Source organism: Pogona vitticeps, chromosome 1, assembly GCF_051106095.1.
Source record: "Pogona vitticeps strain Pit_001003342236 chromosome 1, PviZW2.1, whole genome shotgun sequence".
NCBI classification, from domain to species: Eukaryota; Metazoa; Chordata; class Lepidosauria; order Squamata; family Agamidae; genus Pogona; species Pogona vitticeps.
Window position 1 is genome coordinate 36,569,368 of NC_135783.1, and position 14,635 is coordinate 36,584,002.

General features: G+C 42.1%; 1 protein-coding gene across 3 annotated transcripts in view; it reads right to left on the reverse strand.

Annotated features, from left to right (window-relative positions):
* Positions 1-8,130, reverse strand: part of WDR26 (WD repeat domain 26) — a 45,533-nt gene extending 37,403 nt beyond the window's left edge. For all 3 annotated transcript variants that reach the window (XR_012083916.2, XM_020786612.3, XM_072990854.2), the window contains exons 1-3: positions 7,604-8,130; positions 5,724-5,823; positions 5,471-5,527 (exon numbers count right to left, since the gene is read on the reverse strand). Coding sequence is in view for 2 of the 3 variants with exons in the window: in XM_020786612.3 (XP_020642271.1) it covers positions 5,471-5,527; positions 5,724-5,823; positions 7,604-7,989 (543 nt within the window). In the remaining variant the exon portion in view is untranslated. The remainder of the gene's footprint in view (positions 1-5,470; positions 5,528-5,723; positions 5,824-7,603) is intronic.
* Between the last annotated feature and the right edge of the window lie 6,505 nt (positions 8,131-14,635).

Consider the following 14,635-nt stretch of genomic DNA (forward strand, 5'->3'; position numbering starts at 1 on the left):
AATAAATAGCCTGCCATAATCATGCTTGCTAATTACAATAGTAATGAATGAAATAATATACAGTAGTACCATCCAACACAGGTCTAACAATAATCTCATGACAATTTCTCTCTCATTTGCATCATTTCCCATTGATGAATTGAAGGGGAGGAGGAAGATGGTGACATGTTAATAAACATGAATATTAAAGTACTGTTAGTAACTGCATAGGTCTGATTATTGACTTATCTTTTTTTGTACTGCCATTACACACTTTTGGATTAGATGATTGTCTGTTGCCTTGTCTCTGCTTTTTTGGAGCAGTTTTGAGAGTTCTCAATGTGTGTGGCCTAATGTGTGGTAGTGCCAGAAACACAGAAGGGGGGGGGGGGACAAAGACTCTGAAAGAGCATGTCTCTTTTGTGTTTAATATCACAGAAATTACCTGAAAATGAATGAGACATACCCTGAAAGAACATGAAAAAAACACCAAAAGTTTACCCCATGCACATCTCTACTTTTGAGCTCTCACAGTAAAGATGGAAACTGTTGAATAAAACATACATTAATTACAAACTACCAGCATGTTTTGACATATTCTTTGCACTCCAAAATTGTAACCTTGCCAGAAATTCAGATATGGCGATATAATTCTCAATATCAGAAATGTTGCTCACATCTACGAAAGACCTACAAGTAGTAATACAGTAATACTCCTCTAGTATAAGCTGTCTGAATGAATCTGACTGACCTCTTCTGAAAACAGGATGCTGACCTGATACACTCATACCCATGCCTGATCTGGAAGGACCCTTTTTATAGAGCAAACTAGATAAAATATTATCACTAAAAGATGCGGGCAGATGGGAGGGAAAGAAAAAGAGAAACCTCAATGATTATATTCAGTTCTGTTGGTACCTTAGATCCATAGTATGGGATGCTAAATCCCAAAGTTTCCTTATTTATTTAGGATTAATTGTTTATTCCATTCTAAAGGTCACGGCAGCAACACTGACAAGGCAACTATTGGATGCAATCTTGTATATCACTATGTAACCTATATGTTTGACAGACATTACACCCAGGGAACAGGGCATGCACAAATTGATTGGGTAATTGTGGGCACAGTTCCTCCTGCAACCAACTGCACAATGCACCTGCAAAAATGCTTTGTGAATAGTGCTTCTGACTGCTTCTGACTCGGCGCTATTGCAGCTACCATGGATGTAATGTTAAGTTATGCCCCCACAGCTACTCAGTAGAATTTTAGACATTGATTCATTAAATTCCGTGTTTCCCAATCAAAGTGTTTTCTGGGAGGTCATGGGTTGCCTTATATGTATTGTAGGTAAAAGTTCCCCTTGACATTTAGCCCAGTCGTATCCGACTCTAGGGCGCAGTGCTCATCCCTGTCTCCAAGCCGTAGAGCCAGCGTTTGTCCATAGACAGTTTCGTGGTCATGTTGCCAGCGCAACTAGACACGGAACACGTTACCTTCCCACCATGGTGGTACCTGTTTACCTACTCGCATTTACATGCTTTAGAATGGCTAGGTTGGCAGGAGCTGGGACAAATGGGAGCTCACTCCGTCGCGTGGATTCGATCTTACAACTGTTGGTCTTCTGACCTTGCAGCACAGAGGCTTCTGCGGTTTAACCCGCAGTGCCACCACACCCTACATATGTATTGTACCCTTGTTAAATAATGTCTTCCTTGGTCTTTTGGAACAGGATATTAAACTGCATGTATATGTATGAGAAACAGGCCCTGTGGCGGAGAAAGAAGTATCTACTTTCTGAGACAGGATGACTTTACCTCATTTTAAAATATTTTTTATGCACACTTGGCAGGAGAATTGCAGGTTATTTGGCCGTTATAAAAGTGGGTCAACTCGAAAAAGATTTGGAACCACTGATTTAATTAGAGGTAGGCTCTACACAGGATTCCTTTTAATAGTTCAGAATCATTTGCTGATATGGATCCCAGATAGATTATTCTACTATGGTTTTTCCCGAGTCAACTGAATGTACCTTTGTACAATACACAGTGCTTAATATACATGTTCTGATGCATTCACATTTTACATTTCTAGGAATATATATAAGAAATAGTATGTCTGGAGTTTAGTGACTTCTGGCACAATTCTAAGTACTGGTTCAGATATTTAAAGATGCAACCTTATGCATAAGTACTTGGGAGAAAGCTCCATAAGATTCAGAAGGACTTCCTTCTACACAAACTGGGCTGCAGAGCCTTGAATAGTCACAGCACAATTAATTGATTGTTTCTTCCCAAATTCATAAAATGAGCACAAACTGTTAGTGAAACACTTTGGTGAACCATAAGAAATGTTGCTCACGTCTACAAAAGACCTGTTGTTGACTCAACAGTAAGATTCTTAAGCTCACACGTATAACCCTAAGCATCTTTGTCAGCACTGTGAAATATTCTTTTAGAACCTAGGGTGGTTTCCAATGCTAAATTAGTTTAGAGTACACAGAGAGTCACAGAGGATTTGCTAAAAGGCTGTGATGACTCTGAGGTGTATGATGTTGGATGTTTTAAAGTTAGAATCTGCCTTTAGTCCTCTGGATAGTCAGGGCTGCAAACAGGATGAAAACAATACATCTTCTAACCTGTGCTTATCAAATAACTGCAATGATGGCACTTCTCTCTTCCTTTGGGCATTGATTCTTATTTTGGCCAAAAGGAACTATACAGCAGAATTGTTTGGAGACTGGCATCGCTTGAAAAATATTGTAATTCACAGTCATTTGATTTTCTAAAACCTAAAAAATCCAAGGAGCCATTTAATGGCTACCCAAAGATAACAACTAAACATCAACAAAAGCTGCCACCTCTTTCTTCAACCTTGGGTCCTTTCAAGGAGAAAGGCAGAGTAAAATATTTTAAATAAATAAATAAACTTGTACTTGCAAAAACATTAAGGAGACAAATTCTCTGAAATAATCAGATCTATGATTTTTAAATTTACAAAATCATTCAAGTTAATGCCCAACCAGATAGTACATATCTGGAGTCTTCTCATTCCTCATTGCTTATATTAAGCCAGTCGTTCAGGATACAGAGATCAATTTTAATTTCTAGTGGGTAATACCCTGTTTTTCACTCCCAGAAGTACAGTATAGTGTAGATGCATGCAGGAGTCTCCTATACTGATAAGGAATAAAGGAAAAACAAACAGGCTTCAAAGTGCCTCCAATTTTCAGTTCCAAATAAAATTTATGAACAGATTTTACATTAAATTTCCCATTGAAACTCTTAGAGGGGCAGAAAGCTGAGGCTTCACCTACTGTTATTTCTCAGTTTTAAAATGTTTTTATGTATTTTATGCATTTCATTTATACCAACTAAACAAGAAATCAGATTATCTGTTTTAAACAGCTTGACATTAAAAAATAACACCAGTCTCTCTCAGTTCAATACACTTCCTCAAAACTGGTGTTCCCCACAGACTTTCCCAAACTGCGATGCCCAGATACTGGTGAACTACAACGTCTATTATCCCCAGTGAGGTTGAAGAAGTATGGAGACAGCAGGAATCATAGGAAAATACCACCTGAGGCTCACTGGTTGGGAAACATTTTGCAATTAAATACTTAAAATGTCCATCAGCAATGAACTAGTTTTATGATTTCTACAGAAACAGAAAATGACGTTTTAGATGTTCAGCATAATCAACAGCACTGGTACAATTATCTGTAAAAAACAACAACAACCCTGTACCTTAATATTTGCTTCACTAGTCCCTACACAGTCTCTGCATTTTTACAATACACTTGTTTCTGTTCTGTCAGAGGATTCTAGTACTACATATGGCACATCATAGTGCTGGCTGTCCTATTAATAACTGTCTGCTCAAAAGAAGTCAGTGAACTACTTGTTCAAGAGAACAGATCTGGACACAGATAGACTTTGATCTGGGCAAAATAACAAAACACAAATTCCTTCCGGAGCAAATGACATATAACAAAACATCTGTTTTCTAAAATTCACTTCCTGTCTGGTAGGGGAAGGAATGGGAAGAGAGAATAGAAAAAATACGCTTTTGAGAGCAAATCAATCAATCAGAAAACAGCTACACAGACATGAGTTAAATTCTCTTTCTTTTTATATCCATTTTGAAAACAGTGCCATATTTTCCACTTGACTAAGAGGAAAACACATCACTGTAATGACAAGGTACCTTAATATAAAGTACAGCACAGGAGAGGGGAAAATACATGTATTAAAGTGGTAAGAGATGTTTCATTTCCCCTTTATTTCAACACAGTGGTCACAATCCTATTGCTTACTTTTGCCACAGCAAGTGCAATGGCACAAACTACTGCTAGTTAACAGGTCACCACTTACATCTCTCATCATGCACCAGTCATATCACTTGATACACAATAAGAGATACAAGCAGTAGCTCACTAACTAGCAGCAATTTCTGCAAGTGCACTTAAAATTAGTGTAACTAACAAATAGGTTTCTAGCCAATATGTCTACATTGTTAGGGTGTAACTGTAATAAATTACAGTTACAATGTGCCAATTTAAGATGGAAGATCTCAATAAAGTGATCCTGAGACTCATCCACTTTAATTAGATAAAACACTACTGATAATGGCCTATATTTTACATAATTATCCAAATGCAAGCCAACTAAAACGATAATTATATTCTTTGCTTACTAATAGTCACTACATTTTAATCACATTTATTCACATATATTGTCCCTTTACGGTAAGTATCACTTGAGCAACTGTAAACAATGATACCAGCTTTCAGTTGATGTCCATTTAATTTCCAAAAGAAAAAACAACAGAACAGATCTTGTCCCAGCAAACCAACTGTTTTTTGTTATTTGGATTCTCCTCCCCTTATCCTACATAATAAAATAAAAAACAATCTCATGCCATTTTCAAACCATCCATAATACAAGAAAGAAGAGCAATGTAATCAAGTGATCAACAGAGTGGCCCTATTCAAGAACAGAGGAATTTGGAATTCTACTAGGGTCAAGAAATACAAGTGTACATGTAATCAAAACCCAAACCCTAAAGCAGTTAATTCCAATATAATAGAATTCCATCTAGGTCAGAAAACACCTCCTACAACCCACCAGTTTTTTTCTGTCCAAATGTATAAGAGTTAGAAACAGATGGAATTATTTAACTGCAAATCACACAGATTTCTTGGTGCCTACTAAACACACATAAGATCTATATGTACACTACTCACTATACATGATGTTAGTCTTATAACACATTGTGCTACTTACAGCAGAAAGTTCAAAAATACTAGACATCACTCTATTAAGTACCACTCCTAATATTTCAGATGTTGCTTAGTGGAAGAGATTAATTTTACTGTACACATGTACACTCATTTGAATAGCATGAGCACCCTAATTTAAAACACACATGCACACAGATTACTACAATTAATCCAAACTATGTCTAAAATAATTCAAGAATTTCTCTTACCACAATTGCATGAGGAGAATGTACCAAAGGTTTAAGTTCATTAAGGTCGTTCTCCGCCTACAAGAAGAAGGTTTTGAAAACAGAAAAAGAAAGGAGAAGAGAAGGTAAGTATCCTGAAATTCCCTACACAATCTATATATTCAGACCTATGAAAGTTTACTCATAATTAAGTCTTGCCAAGTTACTCTGAAGTAACTGAGCACAGGGTAATAGCCCTAAATATAATCAGGCAGTACTGTGTCTCTTTCATTACCTTATCCCATTCTCCCTCCATGACATGATTGCGGAACTTGGTAGCAGAAGGATGTTCTAAACGACACCCTGACTCTTGCATGAGAAGATCAACAGTCTGGCTGCAGGAGAGAAGTACAGTATGAAAAAAAAACCCTGACCAATCTTTTTCTTACAGTGAAGTTGTCCGCTGAGGCCATGGACCAAAGTACTAGAAAAACACTGTTTCAGGAAAAATCAAAAGCCGAAACACCTTATAATAAATTTCAAGAATTCGGAATACAGACATGTCCAAACTCATGCCCTTGGATCCACAAGTTGTATGTGGCTGATAAATTCAAATACAAAATGTATCTTTTCTCAAACATTTTGACAATCAAGAAAAAACATGGCTCTGTAAACATAGCAACAAGCCATTCATCTGAAAAATACAGCAGTTGACGTTATGTCTGCCTTTAGAATCCATTGGTGTTAAGGACCTGATTTATCACTGCGATCCCTAACAATACTGTATAGTGTCTGCCATCATGTCAGTTGTCCATTAGGTTGAGTACTTAATAAAATAAGCTAATCTATAAAACCTACAACCCTCCCCCCCTTTTAAAAACTAAAAATAGAACATTTACTATGGTGTTGTCTATAAACAAGTCACGAGTTGTTGCCTGCTGCTGTAAACTTGCCTTGTGTCAGTGATGTGCTTATTTTGTGTCCTAAGTTAATTAAAACCAATCCATTTTCACAATGACTCAAGCTTTCACCCTACAAGGGGCTTTAGTTTTCCGAGGACACCATAGACATGGATAAAAAGATAAAAGACCTTTGTAAGATCTCAATGTTTGCCTAGATACCATTACACTGTACTAATGTTCATTGTTTTTTTAACTGCAATTGCTGATGTCCTATATTTATTTGTTTTTCATCCTCCCCCACCAGCTGCATGTCTATTACTCAGCTCAAAGTACTGCAGTGCTGCAAGCTACAGAAGAGTCAACACATCTGCCATTAATTTTTTTTAAAAAACACAGTATAGTTAAAAACTATTATACATCATCATGTCTGAACTACATTTTAACAATCTGCCAATCTAAACAGCCAATTCTAGAGACTCTACAATCAGAAGCCTATCTATATGTTGATTTATCCTTTCCATATCACAAGCTAATACTGTATACACCTACCCAGACAAAGAGATTTCCACACACAATTCTGTTCAAAATATTATTTTATCACTCATCTTTTTATTCATTCAATTTTAACAAAAAAAAAAATGATGCTGGGCCTCCATCCTGTCACGGATGACAGAAGCTCTACCTGTTTTCTCAGCAGGAAGTTCACATTGGACTAGGCCTGAAAAAACAGGCCCTGTGGTTTCAGTGCCTCCATCCTTTACTGGATTTATCTCCTCCCTCATCTCTCTCTCTGATATTAAACTGCAACAGGATAATCCATAACAGAAATTACCCCTCCCTGGTAAAATATAGATCAACAACACACGCATAAACAAAAGTGTTGGCTTCTCTCCCTCCGGCATACAATGGGTCTTAAAATAAACAAGTCTAGCATGACTATTATTCCCGAAAACACAAACCCTGAGCTATTTAACATCCCCCTCCCCCATGCAAAGATTTCACCCGACTTCGCTTCGGCTGCAATAATGGAGGAGAGATTAACCAGCGGAGTGTCATCCACCCCACCTCCAGATGTGTCTCTCCCCCAAGAATAAGCTTCACAGGGAGTCGAAAAAAGGGACGGGGGTGGAGGTGTCGAATCGGGTTTCTAGGGGACCAGAGAACAAAAACAAGGTGGGTAATCTCATTCCGAGAGACCGATCACCACCGAGACGTCCGTCAGAAAAGGCAGCCCCATACCCGGGGGAAACATAACCTTGCTCGCCCCACTTACTTGAGGCCCAGCCCGTGGAGGTGCTGCCCGATGAGCCGAATCACGTCCTCATCGGACTGCGAGAGCCGCTTCTTCTTCTTCAAGGCGCTGCCGCCGACTCCGACGCCGCTGCCTCCCCCCATGTCGGCGGAGGACCCCCCGGGGGCCGAGACCCCGTTGTTGACACTCGGGCCGGGGCCGCCGCCGCCACCACCACCACCCCCGCCGCCGTTGTTGTTGGCCGACGGGAGCAGCCCGTTGGCGTGAGCCAATTGCTCGCCGGCGGTGGAGCCTGAGGAGGCCTCGCCGTTTTGGGCGCTGAGGCAGCCTAGCTCCGGACCCTGCGGTGACGGTGACGACGGCGGCGGCTGTTGCTGCTGACCCCCTCCTGCCCCGTTGGCCTGCATGGCACTGCTAGTGGCTCTGAGGGGGTTGGCAGCAGGGGGGGCGAGCCCGGCGGAGAGCGAGGGGGACGGGGACGAGGTGAGGCCTGCTCTGCCCGTGGAAGCCCCGGGCTCTCCTGCTCCCTCCGCCGCCGCCGCCGCCGGGGAGGCCCGCGCTTTCTTCCGCGGTGGCGGGGAGGCTCCGCCGGTGTCCGAGTCGGAGGAGGAGGAAGCGGAGGCCAGAGTTTCCTCGCCGAGAGCGGCCGTGGTGGTGGGAAGCCGGGGGGGGGGAGCGAGGAAGGGGAGGCGGGGGTAGGGTGGGATGGGGTGGGGTGGGGAAGTGTTGGGGGGTGAGGAGTGGGGGAGAGCTGTCCCCTCTCCCCGCGTCCCTCAGACAGCAGCCGCCCCCCCGCTCTAGGGTCCCTCCAACTAACGCTGCCCCAGACGCCCCCCCAGCCTGGCAGCCCCAGGCACTCGACCCGCTCCTCTCCAGTAGCTGCTGGGTTTGTGGCTTCTCTGCCTAGCTGCAGCCTAATGGAGTCCGGACCGGGACGTCACAGGAAATTCCTATACTGCCCCCTACACTCACTTCCGCTGCCGTCCGGGGTAGACTTTGGGGTGTGGAGTGCGTAGGGGTAGCCTGGGGCCAGCGGGGAGGGGAGGTCTGGCGGGCCTCCACAGCACCACCCGCTGGGCGGGCGCAGACCCCGGCTCGGGGGGCTTTTGTCATAACACCTGTCCGTCGGTGTCGGCGGCTGGCTGGTTGTGATTCCACCTTGCTGATCTCATATGCCCATATAGGGAAAAGCTGGAGGTGGATGTAAACACACTCACACTCATCTGCGCCTGTTCCTAAATGGCAGTACTGTATTGTTGTCTTGTTGGCCAGCTGCTCTCAAGTTAACACACTGAAACCTGTTACACTATATACTGTATTCTCCGTCTAACTTTTTTTTTAAATTATGCGAGTAATGTTTCCTGTTCTTACTATTAGCCCTGTGACACTTTAAATGTGTTTTGTCTTTACAGTGCTCCGAAACTCTTTGTCATTATTTGCTCCAACCAACTCACCCGGCTACATGTCAGGAGGCTATTTCAAGTCTGTGGTTCTTATTTCTACTTTGTAAACACGTTCTATTCCACATCAAAGCCCTAAACACAAACATCTGTAAAAACAAAGTATTTTCCAACTACTAGTAGAACAAAGAGTCTCTGCCACACCCTTGTCTTTTGCACCTTTGCCTCAAGGTAATGGCAGTAATTTAACAGTCTGCTTCCATATAATAAATTAGGAGTGGCAAGCCCTACCTTCCTGCAGGAATTGAAGCCTTTTCCTCTTTAATAAAACAAAAAACCCAAAGGGTTCTATGGGTTGAGAACAATATGTATGTATGTATGTATGTATGTATGTATGTATGTATGTATGTATGTATGTATGTATGTATGTATGTATGTATGTATGTATGTATGTATGTATGTATGTATGTATGTATACCCTGCCTTTCTACTTAAAAAGGACCCAATGGCTCTTAAATGCTTAAAAGACAATGTTTGAAGTTTACAACAATTATACAAATACTGTACTAAAAAGGATCAAACAAACACCATACTAAAAACCAGTAAACAAAAGCAACACCAAAAATCTTCAAAGAAGTAGGGTACAACAATCATTTAAACCCCACACTCAGGCAGCCAATCACTCAGGGAAAATGAGCCTGAAGAGAAATAATAGTAAAGATGGGGCCAGCTTGTCCTCATGTGGGAGGGAGTTCCAAAGTCTGGGAGCAGCAACAGAGAAGGCCCTCTCCCATGTTTCCACCAAATGCACCTGTAAGGGTGGTGAGACTGAGAAAAAAGTCTCTCCTGATTATCTTAACACTAGAGCAGGCTTATAAACGAAAATACAGTCTTTGAAATACAGCAGCTTGGGCCCAGGCCATTTAGAGATTAAGACAGCACTTTGAATTGTCCCTGAAAACAGATCAGAATCCAGTGGATCTGTTGTAACAGGGGGGTTATGTAATCCCTGTTACCAGCCTGTTAGCAATCTGACTGCTGCATTTTGGACACACTGAAGTTTCCTGACACTTTCCAGAGGCACCAGAAAAGAGGACTGTGGCTTCCTTTATTGAGTTAATCTATCTCATATTAGGTTTTCCTCTTTTCTATTGTCTTCCATTTTTTCTGACAATACAGTGAAACCTCTACTTAAGAACTTAATCCGTTTTGGAATGGTGTTCTTAAGTTGAAACGTTCTTAAGTTGAAGCAAAATTTCCCATAGAAATGGACTGAAAACCAATTAATCCGTTCTGGCTGTTTTTTTCTTATGTAGAGGTGCGTTCGTACATTGAAGCATTAGTTCCCATAGGAACTAATGCAAAGCTGGTTAATACGTACTCTACCACTAGGGGAAGAAATTTTTTTTAACCTGATGACCTAAGGTTAAAAAAAGAGCAGGAAAGGTTTTTTTTTCCTGTTCTTATCTTGGATTTCTGTTCTCAAGTAGAAGCAAAATTTAGCAAATGGAGCTGTTCTTAAGTTGGATTGTTCTTAAGTAGGGACGTTCTTAAGGAGAGACCCCACTGTATTGTCTTTTCAAGTGAATCTTGTTTTGAAATATTAGAAGTATGAAAGCTTCAGCTTTATGCATACCATGTACCATTAGAAAGACAAATAAGTGGGTTCCTGTCCAAATCAAACCTGAGCTCTCTAGAAGCAAAAATGACTTGGCTGGTCAGGAACCCACTTATTTCTAGTGGCACATGTTATCCATAAAATGTTCTCTTCCAACACTACATCTCAAATGATTCTCCTTTTTCCTATCACGTCTCTTCAGTGCCCAACTTTCACACCAGTATGTCGAACTGGTAATACTAAAGTACAGACACTCTAGGCCAGCGCTGGCGAACCTATGGCATGCATGCCACAGCTGGCATGAAGAGCCCTCTCTGTGGGCATGCAAGCCATAAGTTGCCAGGTCACTGCCCCCCCCCCACACACAGCCAGACCTGACGAGGCAGCTGCAGCTGCAGTACTAGCGCCCTGAAAGGCAGTGGGCCAGGATCTGGAGCAGCTTGCACTGGCAACTGGAGGTGGATCCAAAGTGGGATCTGGAGGCACCTCCATTCCTGGGATTACACCTTCTGCTGCCCCTTCTGCTTTCGCTGCTGCCAGTTCAGCTTCTACCAGCACCCTCTGAGGTTTGTTTGTTGTTGTTTTTTTCAATTTGGGCACTCAGGCCAAAAAAGTTTGCTGTGAGTGCTCTAGGCTCTTGTCTCCACTGCCATTTGCTTAGACTTGAGGATCTAGTTCCTTCATCATTTCTGTTTCATATTTTCTTTTTCTTCTGATTTATTGGTTGCAGTTTTCATTTGGATTTTTGTTTGTTTGTTTGTTTTTTATTTGAAAGGTCTATATCGACAACTACATCAGGACATAATGAGACCTGTGCTGGGTAAGATCAAAGTCCTATCTAATCTTACAATGACTTTCTATGAGGCTATGGGAAAACCACAACCAAGGCAGGAGTGCAAGAGTATCCTTAGGCTAGTGTTTCATAGCAGCCTGTAAGAGGCATAGTAATAATAATTCTGTACAACTCCTCTGATAGCTGGGGAGACCTGTCCATGTGGCCAACATATTACCAATCCCTATGAAACGTGCCATGCCCACTGAGGTGATTTATAAATAATAAATACATTATGATGCAAAGATATATATTTTTTACTGAACTATCATAAGAATTTAGTAAATAAGAGACTCTAAAATAGCCTTTCCTGACATGTCACTTTCCAAATGTGTTGGACTACCACTTCCATCATACCCAGCCTGCCTGCTCACTTCTGGAAGGCACCAGGTTGAAGCAAACTGCTTTGAAACAAGCCTTGGGTAGGATTCCTATTGTGCAGTTATGCAAATGGCAAATTTTTGGGAAGTGAATTGCAGTAAGTTAGGAAATCTCTGTAGACATTGTCTCTTGCATACTACTGTATATACTCAAATATAAGCTGACCCGAATATAAGCCAAGGCACTCAATTTTACCACAAAAAACTGGGAAAACATATTGACTCAAGTATAAGCCGAGGGTGAAAAATGCAGCAGCTACTGGTAAATTTCAAAAAATAAAAATAGATAACAATAAAATTACATTAATTGAGGCATTAGTAGGTTAAATGTTTTTGAAGATACTGCCCTTCTGAGCTGGGAGACATACTTCACTGCCTGAGGAGGGAGGACTCATACCTGATGCTGCACTTATCTTCTTCTCTACTGATGCATAACAAGGTGGAGGGAGACGGAGGATGGAGAAGGAAGGTGGGTACATAGAATATGCAGGAGGAGGAGGATGGGAGTGTCCTGGAAGCAGAAATGCAGTGTACTTAACCCGGATCATCGGACCACTCACAGAGGCTGCAGGCGCCAGTAGATAAGCGGGGGAGTCCAGAGAACACTCGCACTGCGGGGGGGGGGGAGAACATGTAATTTTGACACTGACTCGAGTATAAGCCGAGGGGTGTGCTTTTTCAGCAAAAAAAAGAACAACCTTTAGAACACGGCCAAAGAACCCGAAAAACCCACAATAACCATTTCTGGCCAGTCTTTCTTTGCAATAACACTAACATCAGCTCCAATATCAATCATGCCATTAAATACAGTGGTGCCTTGCTTAGCGACACTAATCTGTTCCAGAAAAACATTGCTAATCGAATTCATTGCTAAGCAAAATTGAAAAGCCAATAGAAACACGATTAATGCATTCCTATGGGCTTAAAACCTCACCTTAAACCAAAAATCCTCCATAGCACCGCCATTTTCGCTGCCTCTTAAGCGAGGAAAAACAGCGGGAGGCCATTTTGTTTTCCCAGCGGCCATTTTGAAACAGCTGATCAGCTGTTTAAAAAGGGTCGCTTTGCCATGTTCATCGTAAAGCAAAAAAAATCCATAGGGACCATCACAAAGTGATTGCTTTTGCGATCGCAAAAATTCTGTCGCTAAGCGATTTTGTTGCTCAACAGAGCGATCTCTATGCAAGGCACTACTGTACAAGCAATCAGATTTTAAGAGGGAGTCGGAGCTGCGAGTGCTCAATGGTAGTTAAGGCAGCAACTGGAGTAGAACCAAACCCCCCACTGTGAGGGTTGGTAGAAGGACCCATCTGTGTTAATAGAAGCAATAACATTTGAGCAATAGAGTCACCTGCAGGAAGGACCTGTGGTATGTTAGACCAGGTTTGAATAATTAGGGGTTCTTCAAAATCCCCATCAATGACACCTGGTATAACAAATAAACCCCGTGTAGAGATGCTAGAGTGGGGGAGAATGAGACCCACAATGTCTTTGGGTATTGGTCCATGATGTGCTCCTTTGACTTTGTAGACAGCTAGAGGGAATTGATAGTCGACTTCTTCAGCTGTGATCGAATCATGACTGGCATTTTTAACAGTAGCAGGTCAGATTCCTTGAACTGGTGTAGTATTCACTGACTTCCCCTCACTTGACCTGGGGCTGGAACACCACCCAACTTGGAGTTTCCCAGCGTTGGAACAGACCGGCATTGATTGGCCCAGTCATAACCTTTCTGACACCGAGGGCATTTTTTAGAAGGGTGTTTATTATTTTGGGGGGTTGATCTACATTCCCGTCGGAAGTGCCCTTCCTTGCCACAAGAACAACATTTACAATCTCGGGTGGGGTTCAGGGAGGTAGCCATGGCTGTGGCCAAAAGCTGTGTCTTGTGAGTTTCTGTCCCAATATTCTGGCATAAATTTAGCATGGCACCAATGTCAGTCTCTGGTTTATTGTAAATACTGTAGCCTGAACGGCCGTTTTACAATCCATGTTAGCATTTTCAAACGGCAGCTGTTTCATCAAAATATCAGCTGCCTCAGTATTCTCCACCTGCTGTTCAATCGCTCTGATGAAAATTGGCAAAAGACCCTAAAGGGGTACCTTTGTCTAGGATTTTTAACCAGGCTGCTCTAACAATGTCAGCCACTTGTGCTAATCCCCTGTTAGGGATGGTGATCTGCTGTGCCATGGGGACAAAGAGTCCATCTCCATTTAGCATATCTGCAGACACAGCAATATTGTTTGGTAAATTATCCATGGCCAAAATGGCAGCAGCATCTCTCCATTCCTGCATGAAAAGTACAAATTGCACGGGAGAGAGCATAGCTTTAACCAAGACTTTCCAATCAGCTGAAATGAGGTGTCCATTTCCTCGTAACCCATCAATCAACCCGAGAGTAAAACTGCTATGGAGACCATTTTCAACTACACTTTTTTTCAACTCTTTAAACACTGCAAGGGGAAGACTTTCATGAACATGGTGTCCCTGATTGTTACAAACCACAAGACAAACAGACATAAGGGTGAGGGCAGCAACAACATCCTCCTGACGTCCTTGGGCCATAACATTAGATAACATCTGCTGCCCTGCTGAACAAGGAGGGGAAGGAGGGGGAAGAAGAAAGAGGAGAAGGGGCCATTGGAAGAGCGGCAGGAGCTGTGTAGGAAGGAGGATTGTTTCTATTTTCATGGAGATCCGGTGGCTTAGAGGGTGGCAAAATCTGAGGGTCAGCTAAAGACTGGGCTAACAAAGGGTTCACGATCCTTGAAATTGTGTCCTGGCAAATATGCCATGTGTGGAGGACTTTAACTGGAGCAACA